Source organism: Bos indicus, chromosome 14 (genome assembly GCF_029378745.1).
Source record: "Bos indicus isolate NIAB-ARS_2022 breed Sahiwal x Tharparkar chromosome 14, NIAB-ARS_B.indTharparkar_mat_pri_1.0, whole genome shotgun sequence".
Classification (NCBI taxonomy): domain Eukaryota; kingdom Metazoa; phylum Chordata; class Mammalia; order Artiodactyla; family Bovidae; genus Bos; species Bos indicus.
In genome coordinates, this window is record NC_091773.1 from 55,318,976 (window position 1) to 55,336,551 (window position 17,576).

The following is a 17,576-nucleotide window of genomic DNA, read 5'->3' on the forward strand; positions in this document are numbered from 1 at the left end:
CTATAAAATGAGTCTAATATTATGACTTGCGTAGCTGCTATAGGGATTACATATTATACACACACACACACACACACACATGCAAAGTACCTGGTACTCAGTGAATGCCTTACATAAGATAGTAATAATATAATTATTACTTTTGATAAGACTGATGTTGCTTTATGTAGTCAAGACTCAAAACTTCAAGATTCAGACTATTTCATTACAAAACATTCACCCTGATTATTATCTCCAATAAAAGTTACTCATTTAATGGCTCAATGAACACACACTGTTGGCCTTAGGTTTCTGTTAGTACTTTTCTTCTTTTTAACATTACTTTGTGCTCTAGGATTTCATCTCCTTCTTGGACAGAATCAGAGAGAAAACATTCTCATTTAAAGTAAGCTTACACTTGTCAGATTGAAGGCAAGAGGAGAAGGGGGCAACAGAGGATGAGATAGTTGGATGGCATCACTGACTCAATGGACATGAGTTTGAGCAAACTCAGGGAGATAGTGAAGGACAGGAAAGTCTGGCCTGCTGCAGTGCATGGGGTCACAAAGAGTCGGACATGACTTAGTGACTGAACAACAACAACACTTGCCAGTGTTATTTTTTCATAATTATAATGGAGCCATCTCAGTTTTTATTCTTCTTCCTGAAAATACAACACCAATCAAGTGCAGGTCTTTCTCCAGCAGTTTAGGCTTGGCTGGAGTGTCAGAATCTGGAAAATAATGACTGCAGCTCTTCCTCTGCAACTCTTCTCTTTGAAGTGCTTGAGCACTTCAAACTTTTTAAGCAACAAGTATGCTCTGGTATACACAACTTTCTTTAAAGTAATCAATTATGAATATCAAAATTCTCCTCTTAAACTGGTCATTTAAAAAATATCATTCAAGAGATTTCTTTGTGGCTGAGTGGTAAAGAATCCACCTGCCAATGCAGGAGACACGGGTTTGATCCCTGACCCAGGATGATCCCACATGCTGCAGAGCAACAGCCCGTGCACCATAACTACTGAGCCTGTGCTCTACAGCCTGGGAGTCACGACTACTGAGACCACAGGCCATGACTACTGAAGTCTACGTGCCCTAGATCCTGTGCTCTGCAACAAGAGAAGCCACGGAAATGAGAAACCTGTGCACTGCAACTAGAGAGCTGCAATGTGGAAGGAAATGGCAACCAGCTCCAGTATTCTTGCCTGGAAAATCTTATGGACAGAGGAGCCTGGTGGGCTACAGCTCATGGGGTCTCAAAGAATTGGACATGACTGAGTGACTAAACCACCACCACCTGCTCGCTGCAACCAGAGAAAAGCCTGCACAGCGATGAAGATCCAACACAACCGTAAATAAATAAATAAAACCATTTTTTTAAATATCATTCAAAACAAAGACATTTAAAAGGTTAATAAACTGAATTTGTTTGGCTTCAAACACCAACCAACAATACAATTATAAACTGATTTCACTGGGGGCACAAGATGAGATACAAAATCCACCTGCACACATGTACAGCATCACGGGGGTCTAGTTTCAGACCTCAAAGCCCTCAGCTGCACTTTCAATGGCCACAGGTGAAAAATCTGGAAAGACTTTTGAGTTCCATTTTTCCCCATTCCCTGTGATCACACCTAAATCATACTATATAAGGATTTAACCTCTGCCATTTAAGAAGAACTAAAGAGCCTCGTGATGAAAGTGAAAGAGGAGAGTGAAAAAGTTCGCTTAAAACTCAACATTCAGAAAACTAAGATCATGGCATCTAGTCCCATCACTTCATGGTAAATAGATGGGGAAATAATGGAAACAGTGAGAGACTTTATTTTTGGGGCTCCAAAATCACTGCAGATGGTGACTGCAGCCATGAAATTAAAAGACACTTGCTCCTTGGAAGAAAAGCTATGACCAACCTAGACAGCATACTAAAAAGCAAAGACATTACTTTGCCAACAAAGGTCCGTCTAGTCAAAGCTATGGTTTTTCCAGTAGTCATGTGTAGATGTGAGGGTTGGACTATAAAGAAAGCTGAGCCCCAAAGAATTGATGCTTTTGAACTGTGGTGTTGGAGAAGACTCTTGAGAGTCCCTTGGACTGCAAGGAGATCCAACCAGTCCATCCTAAAGGAAATCAGTCTTGAATATTCATTGGAAGGACTGATGCTGAAGCTGAAACTCCAATACTTTTCCCCCCTGATGTAAACAGCTGACTCATTGGAAAAGACCCTGATGCTGGGAAAGATTGAAGGTGGGAGGAGAAGGGGATGACAGAGGATGAGATGGTTGGATGGAATCACTGACTTAAAGGACATGAGTTTGAGCAAGCTCCAGGAGCTGGTGATGGACAGCGAAGCTTGGCATGCTGCGGTCCATGCGGTTGCAAAGAGTCGGACATGACTGAGTGACTGAACTGAACTGATTTATTTTTTCACTAGGAAAAAAGCATTTAAAATGTTTCCATTAGCCTGTACTAACATTTAGTAACAATCTTTGATTTGAAATAAAAGCACCTTCATACTCTACCAAAAGAGCTTTCACAGGGTGTCTGAGAAATTTAGGCCAAGTTTACCTCCACTGGTATAGCCTTGATTCAACTAATTGAATAGAAATATTTCCTAATCCAGAAATAAAAAGAAAAGAAAAACTAGGAAGAAATTTATTATCATTCTCACTACAAATTGTAAAAAGCTCAAATAGTATTTTTTGTTACTATGTTACGGGCTGAATGTTTGGGTCCCCTCAAAACTAAAATGTTGAAACCTAGTGAAACCTAATGCCCAATGTGATGGTATTAGGAGGTGTGGCCTGTGGGGAGTGTTCAGGCCATGGGAGTAGAGCCCTCATGAATGGGATTAGTGTCCTTATGAGAGACCCCACAGAGCACCATACCCCTTCGAATGCCTCATCTATGAGGAACAGGTTCTCATCAGATACCTAATCTGCCAGGGCCATGATCTTGGATTCCTAGCCTCCAGAATCTTGAGAAATCAATGGTGTTTATAAGCTACTCAGTCTATGATGTTTTGTTATAGCAGCCTGGACAGACTAAGACACTATAGATATCTGTCAGTAATATTCCTCTTATGCAAATATAGAAATGGTCTTTCTCTCCAATGGTGACTTACCTGGATATATAGTTCTGAGAATATCAGGTTTAGGGGGTGTCTTGCAACATATGCTATTTTCTGTGACATTCAAAATATGACAGGCTTGACCTACAGAGAAGCAAGGGCAGAGCCATTACTACAGAGCTTCAGAATGCAAATCACACCAGCCTAACTTGGAGTGCTTTTTCAACTAGAACCAAGACACACAAGCAAGAGGCAAAGCTGAAGGGTCTTCATTTCCTTTACATGTTCTCCACCAAAGCTTATCACTCATTAATTGTACTTTAGTTGTACTTCCACAGGGCAACACTTTGCTGGCAAAATCTCACAAATCTGAGTTAGAATATTTAATAATTTCTGAGAAACAAAGTTAAAAGTTTGATAAAATGATGTCACTGTAAACTATTTTATCTGGGTCCAAAGTGAAGCCTTATATGTTTTGTTCCCTGGAGAAAAGTTTCGGAATAAATCAGTCATGTTTAAAATTTACAAAAGTAGATGATTCCAGTCTTCTTAGGATAATAGTGGTTTTGTTCAAGTTTTTAAAATAAAAACAAAAAGGATAATAATTTTAAAATAAATTTATAATAATTTATGTCACAGACAGATGGAAACCAAAACAGACAAGGTTTTAAATAAGAACGATTATCGTAATACATAAGCACAAATAGACTTGAGTAAGAGTGTACATTTTAGACTCCCAAGTGCTCCTCACAGTGCTTCATGAAAGGTCGACCCTCATTAACTATTTATTGACATGGAAATAATCCATGAATACAGAAGTAAGGGAAACGGAGGAAAGCATCTTTACCAAGTTTTGTTTGGTGGCCTGGAAAATGTATACTTCAATACAACCTTTCACTATTTGAATGCTTTGTGGATACAAAGTCACTGAACTATAAAACAGTACATTTTAACAATATTTTAAACCAACTTAACTCATTTTTGTTGGAGCAAAGGAAAGATACAAAAACCAATGATTTTCAAGAAATTATTGAGGATTCAGAATCTCAAATCTGCCTGCACTTTAATGGCAAAGAAATACTATTAAAAAAACTTAACATGTAATCTTTGTATATCAGCTGTATCATAATGTCAGATGTAAAACATACAAATTCAAAATTATGTTCCTGTTTTTAATATTTTAAAAGATAGTAAAACAGAATAATATATTATATGAAATGTTAAAATTTTTTGGCCTATGCAGGTGGCCAGGAAGAATTCATGGGATAGGAAAGATGTCCTATGAATGCTACACAGGATTGCTTTCTGTGAATTTCTTTTCTTGAAATCACATTTTGGCTAGCTCATCAGCAGATTCCTTAAAAGCAGAAATCATCTGAGCAGAAGGCTTGATCAGAAAAATTACATGCCAGGTACTTGGACAGACGTCCTGTTCTTTGTCCATCAAGGTAGGTAAGGTCATTTTAACTCAGTGAGAAGATCCCCATTATACATTCATTCCCAACTTCCCATTTGAGTTGCCTAGCTCCCTACCTTTGAGCAGCTGAACCAGACATATGAAAGTGACGCACATCCAGGGAATCAAGCCCAATGTACATTTTGTGAATCAATTAATGCTTTTTCTAAGGCCAAAACAATCTGTAATTACTGATGTCCAGACAAGACAGAGTATATGACAAAGGGATGAGGAGTCTCCCGAAATGCCATTTTAAATTTCCCTGTAATTATCTAACCCATTAAGAAATAGTAACAGTTCAGAGAGGTAATTTGAAAGTCTATTAAATAGAGGTTATGTGTGTCTTTAGCGTGGCGAGCAATTTGTTGATGGCAGCCATGATGCTGCTGTGCAATGCCCTTCAGTGCTGACCTCAGAGCCCAAATCCTGGTCACATAAGGCTGCAAGGAGCAGTCCTCACTGGAAAATTGCAGTGGGAAAAGCATCAAGCTCCAGGACCAAATGCCCACCTGGAAATACCAGTTCTTAAATTAAGACATTAATTGAGCACAACTACTATTTTTCACAGAAATAATTAAAGGAAGTATTCATTCTTTTATTAAAAAATCATGAAAAATACCTCCAACTAAAACTCGGACTGGGAAATCTGTCTGATCAAAGAACCGTCCACTGATTGTTAGCCAAGTGCCGCCTTGAGTGCTTCCTTGTGAAGGTGAAATCCTAGTAATCTCTGGGATGGGGAGGGGAAGGACAAGAAATAAAATGTCATGAACGTTCCACATAAACGTAAACGTTTGTCTTTTACAAATTTCCCAAATTCCCTAGACATAGCAAATAACACAGCGAAGGTACTGGATTACCAAAGGAATGAAGCAGGTGTTTCGTTCTTTTGTCTCTGATGCAGTCTTGCAAAGAGAACAATAAACATGGCTTTCACACAGACCTGCATCTCCTGGGGACCAAGGGTAAGTGGTAACTGGTACCAAACAGACACTGGTAATGGAAGGATCCAGAGAACAAGGAAAGCCTGGGCTAAGCACAGATGTTTGATTCCAAAAGAAAACAAGAAAGCAAGAGAACAGCCTCTTCTCTATGCTCTTTAAAAATGAAATCTTTCTTATATTTACGGACCAACATCTTATATTTTTCTCACATACTAATACATTAACTATAACTGGAATGCTTGCAGCTTTGTATATAAGAGTCTTAGGTATACTGGTAAAATAGACCAGTAATGATACAAGGTACATTCTTTTTAAAATTTACTCTTATTAGTTCATTCTATCAAAGTTCTATGTATTTTTCCATAGGAGTTTCACATTGAATAAAACAGAGTTCTGTAGCCTAGACGGTAAAGAATATGCCTGCAATGCAGGAGACCTGGGTTCCATCCTTGGGTCGGAAAGACCCTTTGGAGAAGGGAATAGCAACCCACTCTGGTATCCTTGCCTGGAGAATCCCATAGACAGAGGAGCCTGGCAGGCTATAGTCCGTGGGATGGCAAAAGTTGGACACAACTAACATTTTCACGTAAGTTTCACAGTATGTTTCCAGAAAAAAACAGGATAGATCATATTTGGTTGATTCCAAGACACATATTTTTTTCATTTTTGAACATCTTTCACGTCTGAATCACCCCAGGCCTGGCACTGAGATCTCTTTAAATTGAGATAAATTATATTCTCCTTGAGGAATTTTTTGGACCACACTGAAAGCATAAATCCCCGAGAGTGCTGGTTTGTGGGTTTAAATTGACAGCAGAGATTTTTTTTCCTTCCTTGATCAACATTCCAAGTTGAGATGCATGTTTCCCTGCTGTCTCTTTTAGTGAGATAAGTTTATTTCTCAATCAACCTGACACCAGAAATGTAGTTTTTGGCTACAGATCCTGGCTTTTTGTAGATCCTGGCTTAATGTCAGGGCTTCCTAGTACACTCCTTATCTTGGGTGTTTTTCTTTCTTAGAACTACATAAAATAATACAGTACACTTTACAATCATTGTTGTATTTGATTTGATGAAATAAAGTATATGCACTTCTCTTCCCCTGCCTTCCCCTCACACAGAAAGGTCACATACCTGCATATGTTTGAAACATTGAAATTTTATTGAGAGAAGAAACGAAATATGCCATTTTTTCTGGTAAACTCCTGTTTAAAAAAAAGTAAAAATTCTTGCTTTAAAAATGACCTTTATTTTAGGAAATTTTCTTTTACTTCAGTGATAGAAATCATATCAAAATTTATAAAGGACCAAGAAAGAACTTTTGAGGAAAATAAAGATGTTCTAGAGCCTGGTTTATTAAATCCACAAATATACCAAACACATTTGCCAGCACTCACTGAACTGCACATTTAAAATATGCACCTTTTATTATACGCAAATAAATAAACTTCAGTAAAGTAAGAATTTGTATTAACATAAAAAATAAACACACAGGAGGACTGCCCTTCATAAAAGTTGGGCTCTATAGATGACCATCTTGGGCTTTCTGTGCTCTTATAACCCATTTCGGAGAAGGCAATGGCAACCCACTCCAGTACTCTTGCCTGGAAAATCCTATGGACGGAGGAGCCTGGTAGGCTGCAGTCCATGGGGTCGCTAAGAGTCAGACACAACTGAGCGACTTCACTTTGACTTTTCACTTTCACGCATTGGAGAAGGAAATGGCAACCCACTCCAGTGTTCTTGCCCAGAGAATCCCAGGGATGGGGGAGCCTGGTGGGTTGCTGTCTATGGGGTCGCACAGAGTGGGACACGACTGAAGCGACGCAGCAGCAGCAGCAGCATAACCCATTTAGTGATAGAGTAACTAAGATCACTGAACTATTATCAGGTATGCTAAAATTTTAAATTTTTTAAGCTTCTAATTAGTATGCAATTTAATTCTTGTATCAATCCCATGAGGTAGGTAATACTCAGAGAAATTTTTTCTTAGTCAAGATCAGTGATTTCCCTGGCGATCCAGTGGTTAAGACTCTACCCTTCCAATGCAGGGGGCATGGGTTCGATCCCTGACCAGGGAACCAAAATCCCACATGCCATGCAGCATGGCCAAAAAAAAAAAAATTAGTTGACATTTATCTTAGTCAAGATCACAAAGACAGTAGCAGAAATGGAATTTGAACCAGGCAGTTTGAGTCCAGAGCCCTGGGTACTACACAGTTCTCCTCTCTAGCCACTAACTTACATGAGATACAAAGTATGAGTGCAAGTTCACAATAGTCCGCCACAGCTAAGTCACCCTTAATAAACATGGAGCCTATTCATGTTTTTGATAGATACGTACTTGGACGTCCATAGCCTAAAGGGCTAGGGATGGAAAGAATATGATCCTAAAACTGAATGCTTTCTCTTAGTTACCTCCATTAAATTCATAATTAGAAAGGTTAAGATCTTCTAACGTTATCTAAGACTCCAAACTCATTCATCATAATTAGAGCACAATGAACCGGAATCTATAAGGATAACGGAAACCTTGTGGTGGAGACCAGCAATCAACTCCCTGTGAATCCAACACAGGCATTATAATGTGCATCTGCAAAGCTAGAGAGTCCCTGAAAACATGCTATGCTAACTTAGCTATTTAAGAAGTTCACACTGGATTTTAAATGTTTATATTATAAGCCTTTCAGTTGATTTAAAATGAAGCCAGTTCCAACAATGTCTGTGGTCAGATCCTGTCTCTGAAAAATTAAGTCTGCTTTTTAAGCTGGTGGGGAAATTGCCTCCTGAAATAAAATTTGAATGTAATTTATTTGGTATGACACTGAGGTGATTTTCACTAATTCACTGATAATAACTAGGCATTTCTCAATTAAGAGAGTCTCATCTAAACCTTATCAGTTTGGAACAGCTGTTGTTTGACTTGGGGTAATAGAAGAGGGAAGGTTGCCCATTAAAAGAAATAGAGAATGCATACAATATTGTAAATCAACTATACTTCAACAAATTTTCTTTTTAAAAGTAATACAAAATAGATGTCACATGGTCTCCAATTGGTTCATCTGATATTCAGCAATGCTCCAGAAATTTGTAAAATATTGATTTTATTAATTATAAAATGATGACATTTTAAAAATGCCATGTAATCTTAAAACTAGATTTTTAAGTAGTAAATATCATGTTTTTAACAATCACCTTAAATTCTTAAGACTGTTTTATATAGAAATACAATTTCTTAAACTCTGAGACCCTAAAACAAAAGGAAATCCATTGGCTTAAAAAAGGAAACAATGATTATAAGTCAAGATCACAGAATTTTATGCAATAAATTTTATGCAATAACAATTGTATGCAATATTTTTGCCTACATATGCACAAATTTTCTAATTTGGGGGGTATGTTAATGCTGCATATTGACTTATGTATACCTATCAATCACAATCAAGCTCAATCACTCAAACCTTCTATTTTTGGATAATTATTTCTCTGAGAGAGATATGATGAATTTGGCAATTAGCACCTCTCATTCAGACTTGGAACTAAGAATTCACTTTTCTCACCTTAGGAAGAATGACATTGAGAGCATAAAGGAACCATATATAGTTCACAAAATCATTTAAAACTCCATATCATTGCTTCTAACACGTTTTGCTAATATTTCAATAAAATCCTATTGTCCGATCTTATCAAGTTATATCTAAGTAGGCCATGTCCTTACAGAAAATCACAGTTAAGTTATGGGACAAGTCACTGTCCCTTGTAAATCATAAAGGTAAATCTTAGCACTGTTTACATATCACCCACTCTGGCTTTATCTTGAATTATAAAATTCTTCACGATTTTAGTGCAGTGTATTTTATTCTATAATAAAGTGTCTGGTGATTAGGACTTGGCACTTTAAGTAATTCCCTGATGGTGATCCAGTGGTTACGACTTGACACTTTCACTGCTGGAGCCTGGGTTCAATCCCTGGTTGGGGAACTAAGATTCCACAAGCCATGAGTCATGGTCCAAAACAAATAATAACAAAAACTTGTAAAAAAGAAAAAATACAGTCCCTGGGCTTTGGGAACCCACAAGTTTTTAAAAAGTGTGCCTCAATTTCTTCAGCTGAAAAATGGTACTAATAGTACACATTCCATAAGGTTGTTTTGATACTCATTAATGGCTTAAAATAGGGCAGGAACACAGTAAGTCTCACATTTAAGTATTATGGTTATTATTATCATAAATAATTTTAAAAATAACTAATTTTTTAAAAAAAAGTCCAGCCCACGTTTATAACTTGGCAATAAATCTACTGACCTTAGGTGTCTAGAACTAGCTCATTTGTAAATACAGTGATAATGGATTTAGTTTCACCAACCCAACTGCATTTCCATACATGCAGGGACCAAATCTCATCCTTCTCTTACAGCCTGTAAACAATGAACAGGAATAACATCTGCTTTGATTATAATATTGCCACTCTTTCCAAACTTCTAATCACTGAGTCTCTCTTCAGAGACAAAAAAATAAACAATTTTTCATCATCGGTCTACTACAACTATATTAGTATTGGATGGCTAAATGATGTGACTTATTTGGATTTCAATCAACCAGTTCACTTTCCAAATGGGAGATGCTATGACATTTTGGGAAGAACAATTTAGGTTTGGCACATCATAGTCCTGCCCATAAAAGGCCAGCAGCATGCTCCAGTGACTGGGAGGGCCAACGAATGCCCCACACACACCTTTGTGAATGCTCCAGGAGTGGGGTAATCCCCCCACGGTAGAGAATCCTGGGTCAGGGCGTTAAACAGTGATGAGATGTGGTTCTTTGACTGAGACCCTCCATCGGTGATGACAAAGCATGGGGAAGAAAGGCTTAGGTCCTGGAGTCAGACTGCATGGGTTCACATTCTAGCTCTGTTTCCTACCAGCTGAATATTCCTAGGCAAATAATTTAATGTTCCTAAGTGTTGCTTTCCCAGTGTGCAATATGGGATAGATGAAAACATCCAATTTATAGGTTCTCTGGGAGTATTGAGCTAGATAATATGTGTAAAGTGCTTAATGCCATGCCTGCCACTAAAGGTTCTTTATTATATCTATAAGACTTGCAACATGTGCTGAGATTTGCATATTCTCGTATTTCTATAAGTATGTGATGGTCTTTCTGACTGAAATTAGGATATCTGGAAATAAGTTCTAGTTTTACTAGAAATCATAAATATGTTATTAATATTGGTATTAGAATGAACAATTAAAAGCTGTAGCTACCATCTTTCACAATTCTATTTGTCTTGATACTTCAGGAGAAAATCATTATCAGGTAATATTAATCATGAAGCTTTATTTATTCCTACATTCAAAAAAATTTAATTAGTTATCAAAACAACTTTATAAACAAGAAGGGCTAAAAACATAAAATCACACTTTTTCATATCACAATCAAATATTTTTTTTTATTTACTGTTTTAAGTAATGCTAGATTTCCCAGCAACTGAAAGGCCATGTCTGAGACACAAATTACTAGTGAACAGGAGTTACAGACTCCTTAAATGTTAATTTGGGTAAAGTGATTAATTTTTTGAAAGTAATTAAGTTTTTAATCTAGGGATATATAGCACAAAGTAAATATACACTTTTATTTTCCCAGTTGAATCAATTATGAAAATTATTATTTACAAAATGATCTACCTTCCATAATCACTATCCAAGATGAAGCTGACATTGTGATGACCTGGAATTAATTAAAATACACAATCAATTAAATTCTCAATCACAGGAGAATAATAACTATATATTATAAAGCTGATTTAAAAGCAAGGAAAATTAACACCGTAATTATGCAACCATCTACTAATCCTCAAAGAAATGAAAACGAAATATCTTAAAGAAACACCTACTACTTTAAGATATACAAATAAGATGTCTCAACGTTGTAACCAGGAAAACCTCACAAAGTATAATAATGAATGAAGAATAAAAGAACATATATGTAATCATATTGCCCTCAATTTTCTTTCATTCATTTAACAGCTACTTAATTGGGTCAGTGACGGGTTGAGAGGTGCAGGGTGAGCACACTGTCAAACGGAGGATATAGTCAGTCAAAAGCAACGACACAGAGAACTAAGTACTGTGATAAAGCTATCAAGGAAAAGGAGAACGAACTTCGAGAATGTAAAGCTGGGGATCAGGTTTTTTCAAAGACATGACATTTTATTTGAAACTTTCAGGACCGGGAACTTGCAAAGGCTGTGAAGCAGAAGGAATGTGTATATGTGTGTGTGCGTGTGTGTATATGTGTGCGCACACGTGTGTTAGTCGTTCAGTCGCGTCTGCATAGACTGTAGCCCTCTAGGCTCCTCTGTCCATGGAATTCTCCAGGCAAGAATACTGGAGTAGGTTGCCATTCTCTTCTCCAGGGGATCTTTCCAACTCAGGGATTGAACCTGGATCTCCCGAGTTTCAGGTGGATTCTTTACTGTCTGAGCCACCAGAGAAGCCCGAGGCAGAAGGAATAAAGCTCATTAACTAAAATGCTTATGATTCTGAAGTACATAGAGCAAGGAATAAAAATCAGAGTAAAATTAAAGCTATAGGTAAACAGCTAAATTAGTAATGGAAACATTTAAATGACAGAAGAAATGGAAAAAAAGATACTTGAAGACACTTCAGTGTAAATCTTAGAAAAAGGTTTTTCATACATGCTTACATGATGCTGAAAAAAAGCCAGGAAGTGCTAATTTTTAAAAAAGGGATGAGGCTACAGGAGCGGTCTAAGAGAATACCAAACAAGGAAATACAGTCAGGCATTTCTGAGAACTATGATAAGTGATGGTCAACACTTACCAATGTAAGTTCCACTCATCTTACAAACCATAGAACCCATGTCTCCATTTGGATGATCTAGTTTTAGACCATACCTAATAAAATATGCATTTTAATTTCAAAGTTTACATTGACATTGAAGTTTTAAAATATTGTGTTTCCCTCAAAAAATCTTATGAATTTCAGAATATGTATCAGGACAGAAACTGTTGCTACAACAAAGATTTTTGTAAAATAAAAATATTTCCCAATCTTAGCTGAAGTTATTTGAATAAATATTTCCCAATATTAGCTGAAGTTATTTGAATAAATATTTCCCAGTCTTTGTTGAAGTTATTTAAAAATTAAATATTTTGTCATTAATTTGGTCATCCCCATTGATATTCCTTTTAAAGAATTCAAAACACTACCAAGTGAAACAATTATTTGATAAAGGTATTTCTCAAAACCCTTTATTCAAAATAATTTAAACAGTTCATATCATAATACACTGGAGATAGTGGAGATCAGGTTACATCTAACTATATCAATGACTGATAAATTACCATATCAAATATTACAATTTATACTGTGTTATAAAGCATTTGGATATGCACTATTGCTAGAAATTACTATTTAAATCTAGTATATCTACTATTTATTTTTCTAAAGAAAATTATTTGAATTACTTACAAATTATCAGATTGTGATATGAGAAGCTCACAGGGCATTCCTCCAATATAAACCCTGTATAAATATTTTATTGGAAAAGATCAAATTGTGTTTAATATATTGTTTCAAAATGCTCTCCTCCCACCAAGCTTACTGCCACCTTATTTTTTTTTTCTCCCAATCACTTAATAGTATCCATCATTCATTCAACAAACATCTACTGACCACTTATTATGTTACAGTTTTTGCTCTAGATGCTGGAGCACATCAGTGAGCCAAGATCTCTGCCGTTATAGGGCTGACAATCTAACTGGGGAAGAATGACAATAAACATGATAATCATAACATATTTGGTGTGTTATAAAGTGATGAATACTATAGGGATAGCAAATGTAGATAACGGGGACTCTTCCATCTGAAGTTCAATTAATTCCAATACAAAACATAATTTTGTAGTTAAGTTTCATATGAGTTAAACAAGGCTCACGTCTCACAAAATAATTGGGATGAAAAGAATGTCTAATAGGATCAGTGCCAATGAAATGGGAACAAGAAGCTGAGAAGGATTAGAAGCCGAGAGGAAAATCTGCCTTCACATTTCTTTCCCCAGCTGACTAGACTGAACTATTACTTTAAGGCTGATAGAACCCAGTGATACTGGAGGCTTGTAGGTAACTGACAGCTATCAGATTCTTTGCAACACCAGACTAAATCCCCAGCTTCTGGGACAGCAAATCCAGATACAAAATAAGGCCAGATACAAGCCTGAATTACTAGCATATCTCCTAGCAGAGAACTTTGAACTTTTTAACATACTTTTCATACAAATTCTTTCATTTGATCAATACATTAGGTTATAAAGAATAAACTGAATTACTATACCTATTACAGAAATGTATGAGTTCATATTCTCTTTCTAACCTTTTGCTTCAGGCAAATAAACAACAAACTTAGCAGCCAGCATTTACAGCATTACTACATTAAGTCCTGGCAACTTATGTGTTAGTACTTACACATTAGTAACTAATATCCTTCCATTTTACAGGTGAAGAGACTGAGCCAGGGAGGTTAAGTAGCTTGCCCAAGCCTGCAGCCAGGAAGGGGCAGAGCAGGAATTCAAACCTAGAAAGCTCTGCTCCAGTGTACATTCTTAACCATACCCTGTAATTCCTACAGTGGTGTGGGTTTGCCTCTCTCTGGTAATATTACCCTATTTGCCCTTAAATACATATATTTATTATTTTTTTCCCCTCACTTTAAGACCAAAAGCTCCTTTAGTAGGCACTAGGTCCTTGAGTCATTTGCATGTCCTCTATCATTTGTACCTGGTCTGAATGTGGAGATTTGGCCAAACTGACAAAGCTTGTGAGAAGCAGAAGCAGCTTGGGTGCTTGGTCTCCTGACTTCCTGTCAAGACTCAGCCCATTCACTGCTCCCACTTACAAAATTCAGGCACAACAGAGTGCCTTGAGGGCTCCAGTGTCAAAATGAATGTGATAGAAATGAGATAAAAGCAGTTCTAAAACTTTTGCCTATAGTTCAATGTGTGATTTTTTTTCTACATTTATATATATTAATAGTATCTCAGGGTTACCAGAGTATAGGGGCTGGGCAGCCTGCTCTGTGGTCTCTTCTGATTGTGATTCTGTGATTTCATGAAATAATTTCTATCCATTCCTTTGTATTAAAGAGAAGTAAATTTCAACTACAGAGGAGGAAAAAAGGAATCACTTGAAAGTTAAATTTTCTATTTCCTGGCATCATTAGGGAAAGGATAACTTAGAAAATCTGCTTTTAGAATTGAGATATAAAACATTCATAATACTCAACTATACAGAAATAGACAAAACACTTATACTAAACAGTCCATATAAAATGTTAAATATTTGTTTATTTTAGTAGTTCTTTTATTTTATATAAGGAATCAATAAAAATATTTCTAGAATAATAGATTCATGCAAATGTGATTTAATTGAGAGCTCTGCCCCATAGAATGCCAGACAAATCATCTTTATTTCATTTAGCAAAACCTTTCAAATTGCATGTTTTATAAAATTATATATATATGTACATATATGTGTGCTGAATATTAATTTATTCATTTGCCCATTTTATACATGTATTCAATAAGCATGAAGTATCTTGGAAACTATGATTTGATTCTGTGTGAATTTTTTTCTATGTTTATATATAGTATCTCAGGGTTACCAGAATATAGAGGCTGGGTAGCCTGATCTCTGAAGTCTTGTCTGACTGTGATTTTTGATTTCAAGAAATAATTTCTATCCATTCCTTTGTATTAAAGAGAAGTAAATTTCAACTACAGAGGAAATGAGCAAGACTTCCGGTCTTTTAAGGCAGGACGGAGATAACCCCACCAACGCTGCAGAAAGTTATATAACTCTAGCGACATTGCTATTTCCTGCCCAAAGTGTGGACAGTACTTTTGATAACCAGCAATGTTACCATCTGGTACACAATTAGAACATGGAGGAATTAGGATTCAAATCTTGGCCTGTTAATACATTATTGACTTTTTTCAGTTTCAGCTCTCCCCTAATACACCATGTGCAGTAGAAAAAGTGCCAAAATGCCTGTTGGGAAACTTGGGTTCTCCTCCTGACCTTTACTAACTCATGGACCTCCAGGCTTTAAAGGTTTTGTTGTTGTTTTTTTTTTCTTTAATATGTACAAAATGAGGCAGCTTGATAAAGTAATAAAGTTCTCCAGTAATGAAGTTCTGCGATTTCAGCTCAATTACTATTAGACTTCTTCCATGTACCTCCTATTAATAAAGTCCATCATAGAAAAATAAGCAGTTTTGTCAGACCAAAAGAGAAAAGTATATTGGCCATGGTTTCTCCTTTTTTTAGCTTTTTATTTTGTATTGGAATATAGCTGATTAACAATGATGGCCATTGTTTCTATGTCAATGAACTATGCAACAGTCTATTTTTCCTTGCATAATATGGCTGGAAAATACTGGGAATCTCATCACATTGTAGTGATTTTTAATATCATTGGACCCATTATTCATGGGCTATCACATCTCATCTATGAGTTATAAGAATTTTTTGTTGCCACATCAAAAACTTACCTCAAAATCCTCACATTTTTCCCATTAGAGCTTAGTGCTGTATTACTTCCATAGACATCAGTGAAGGTTCTGCCTCGGATTGTTATTAGTGTACCTAAAAGCAAATAGAAAAAAACTCAGTGCAAGATCATCTATCTATATATCCATACATTTAATATTAAAACTTTACAGGTTATCCCAATAAAACCAGCATTCAGACACTTATATCTTGTGTTCATTGTATCATTTAGAACTGCTCTGAAAGTTCTAATAAAAAAATAAATCATAAATAAATATGTATAGTATTAAAGAGGTATCTATAAGTATTTATAGCTTAAGAGGTGTTTCGTGGAAGATAGGATGAATTATTCAATAAATATTGCTCGGGTCATGAGTGATTTATTTGAGAAAATGTAAATAAGATCCCTACTTTATACCAAAAAATGAAGTAAATTCTAGGTGAAATAAAAATTAAATATAAATAATAAAACCACAAAAACTCTTGCAAAATAAGCAAAGATTTATGTAGTAAATTTATTTAGTATTTATATAGTCAGGATAGTGGGATCCTGACTATAAAATGAAGGGAGCATAAAATGAAGGGAGAAATAACAAAGGTTAAGATCTATAGATTTAATAATAAAAATTAAGTGAGGACAGAAACATCATTAATATATTTAAAAAGCAAATAATAAATTAAAAAATATTTCCCATCAGTAAGATATATATATGACATACAGTCTTAAGATACAAATAATTCTTGTAACTTAATATGGAAATAAACGACTAGCCTTAAATTATCAAAGAGATGAATTGGTAATTCATGAAAAGAAGAAATAAAAAACTTTAATAAATACAAAATTAATTACATAAATCAAAGAAGTGGAAAAATTCAGGACAAAATCTACAATACTTTTCACATAAATTCTTTTTATAAAAAAGGAAAAGGAGAAGAGCCCTTCTGCCTCCCAGTAACCAATGTCCACTGGGCTTGGAGGAGGTGAAGCCAGGGTCAGCCCCCTAGGGGCTGTGTAGGAGTACATTTTTCACATAAATTCTTGAAAATACAAGAGTACCTAGAATTGTCAAGGTTTAAAAAGAAGGACATTCTCACATTTTCCTGTTGGAATTACAAGCTGATACAACTATAGTTATTATAAAAAACACTGGAAGCCAACTAACATTCAATATAGGGAAAGTTTAATATATTATAATAGATTCAGATGCAGCTATTAAAAAGCATTAAACAATATTTTATAATCAGAAAATGCTATTTATAAATTTTTAGGTATCATATATTTTACATACTAAAAATTAATTACTATAAACCAAAAAAGATATTTTGGTTGTTATATAACAGACCTGGAGTTCCAGATAAAGGTGTGATGCTCCTTATTGTTGGGGTTCTGAAACTTTTTGCCTGCAAAATAATACTGTTGATAAGCAATCTTATCTCTATCTTATTCCTAGCTTTATGAAATATCTCTGCTTCTTTCATTATTTTATATTTGAACAACAGCCATAATATGAGTATGAAAATATTCTTTTTTATATATAAGAAATAGAGTTTA

General features: G+C 35.6%; 1 protein-coding gene across 2 annotated transcripts in view; it reads right to left on the bottom strand.

The window, feature by feature from the left end:
* Positions 1-17,576, bottom strand: part of PKHD1L1 (PKHD1 like 1) — a 186,343-nt gene that overhangs the window by 148,196 nt on the left and 20,571 nt on the right. For both annotated transcript variants that reach the window (XM_070802786.1, XM_070802787.1), the window contains exons 5-12: positions 17,368-17,425; positions 16,027-16,120; positions 12,951-13,004; positions 12,300-12,373; positions 11,142-11,184; positions 6,592-6,662; positions 5,133-5,243; positions 3,112-3,201 (exon numbers count right to left, since the gene is read on the bottom strand). In XM_070802786.1, coding sequence (XP_070658887.1) covers positions 3,112-3,201; positions 5,133-5,243; positions 6,592-6,662; positions 11,142-11,184; positions 12,300-12,373; positions 12,951-13,004; positions 16,027-16,120; positions 17,368-17,425 — 595 coding nt within the window. The remainder of the gene's footprint in view (positions 1-3,111; positions 3,202-5,132; positions 5,244-6,591; positions 6,663-11,141; positions 11,185-12,299; positions 12,374-12,950; positions 13,005-16,026; positions 16,121-17,367; positions 17,426-17,576) is intronic.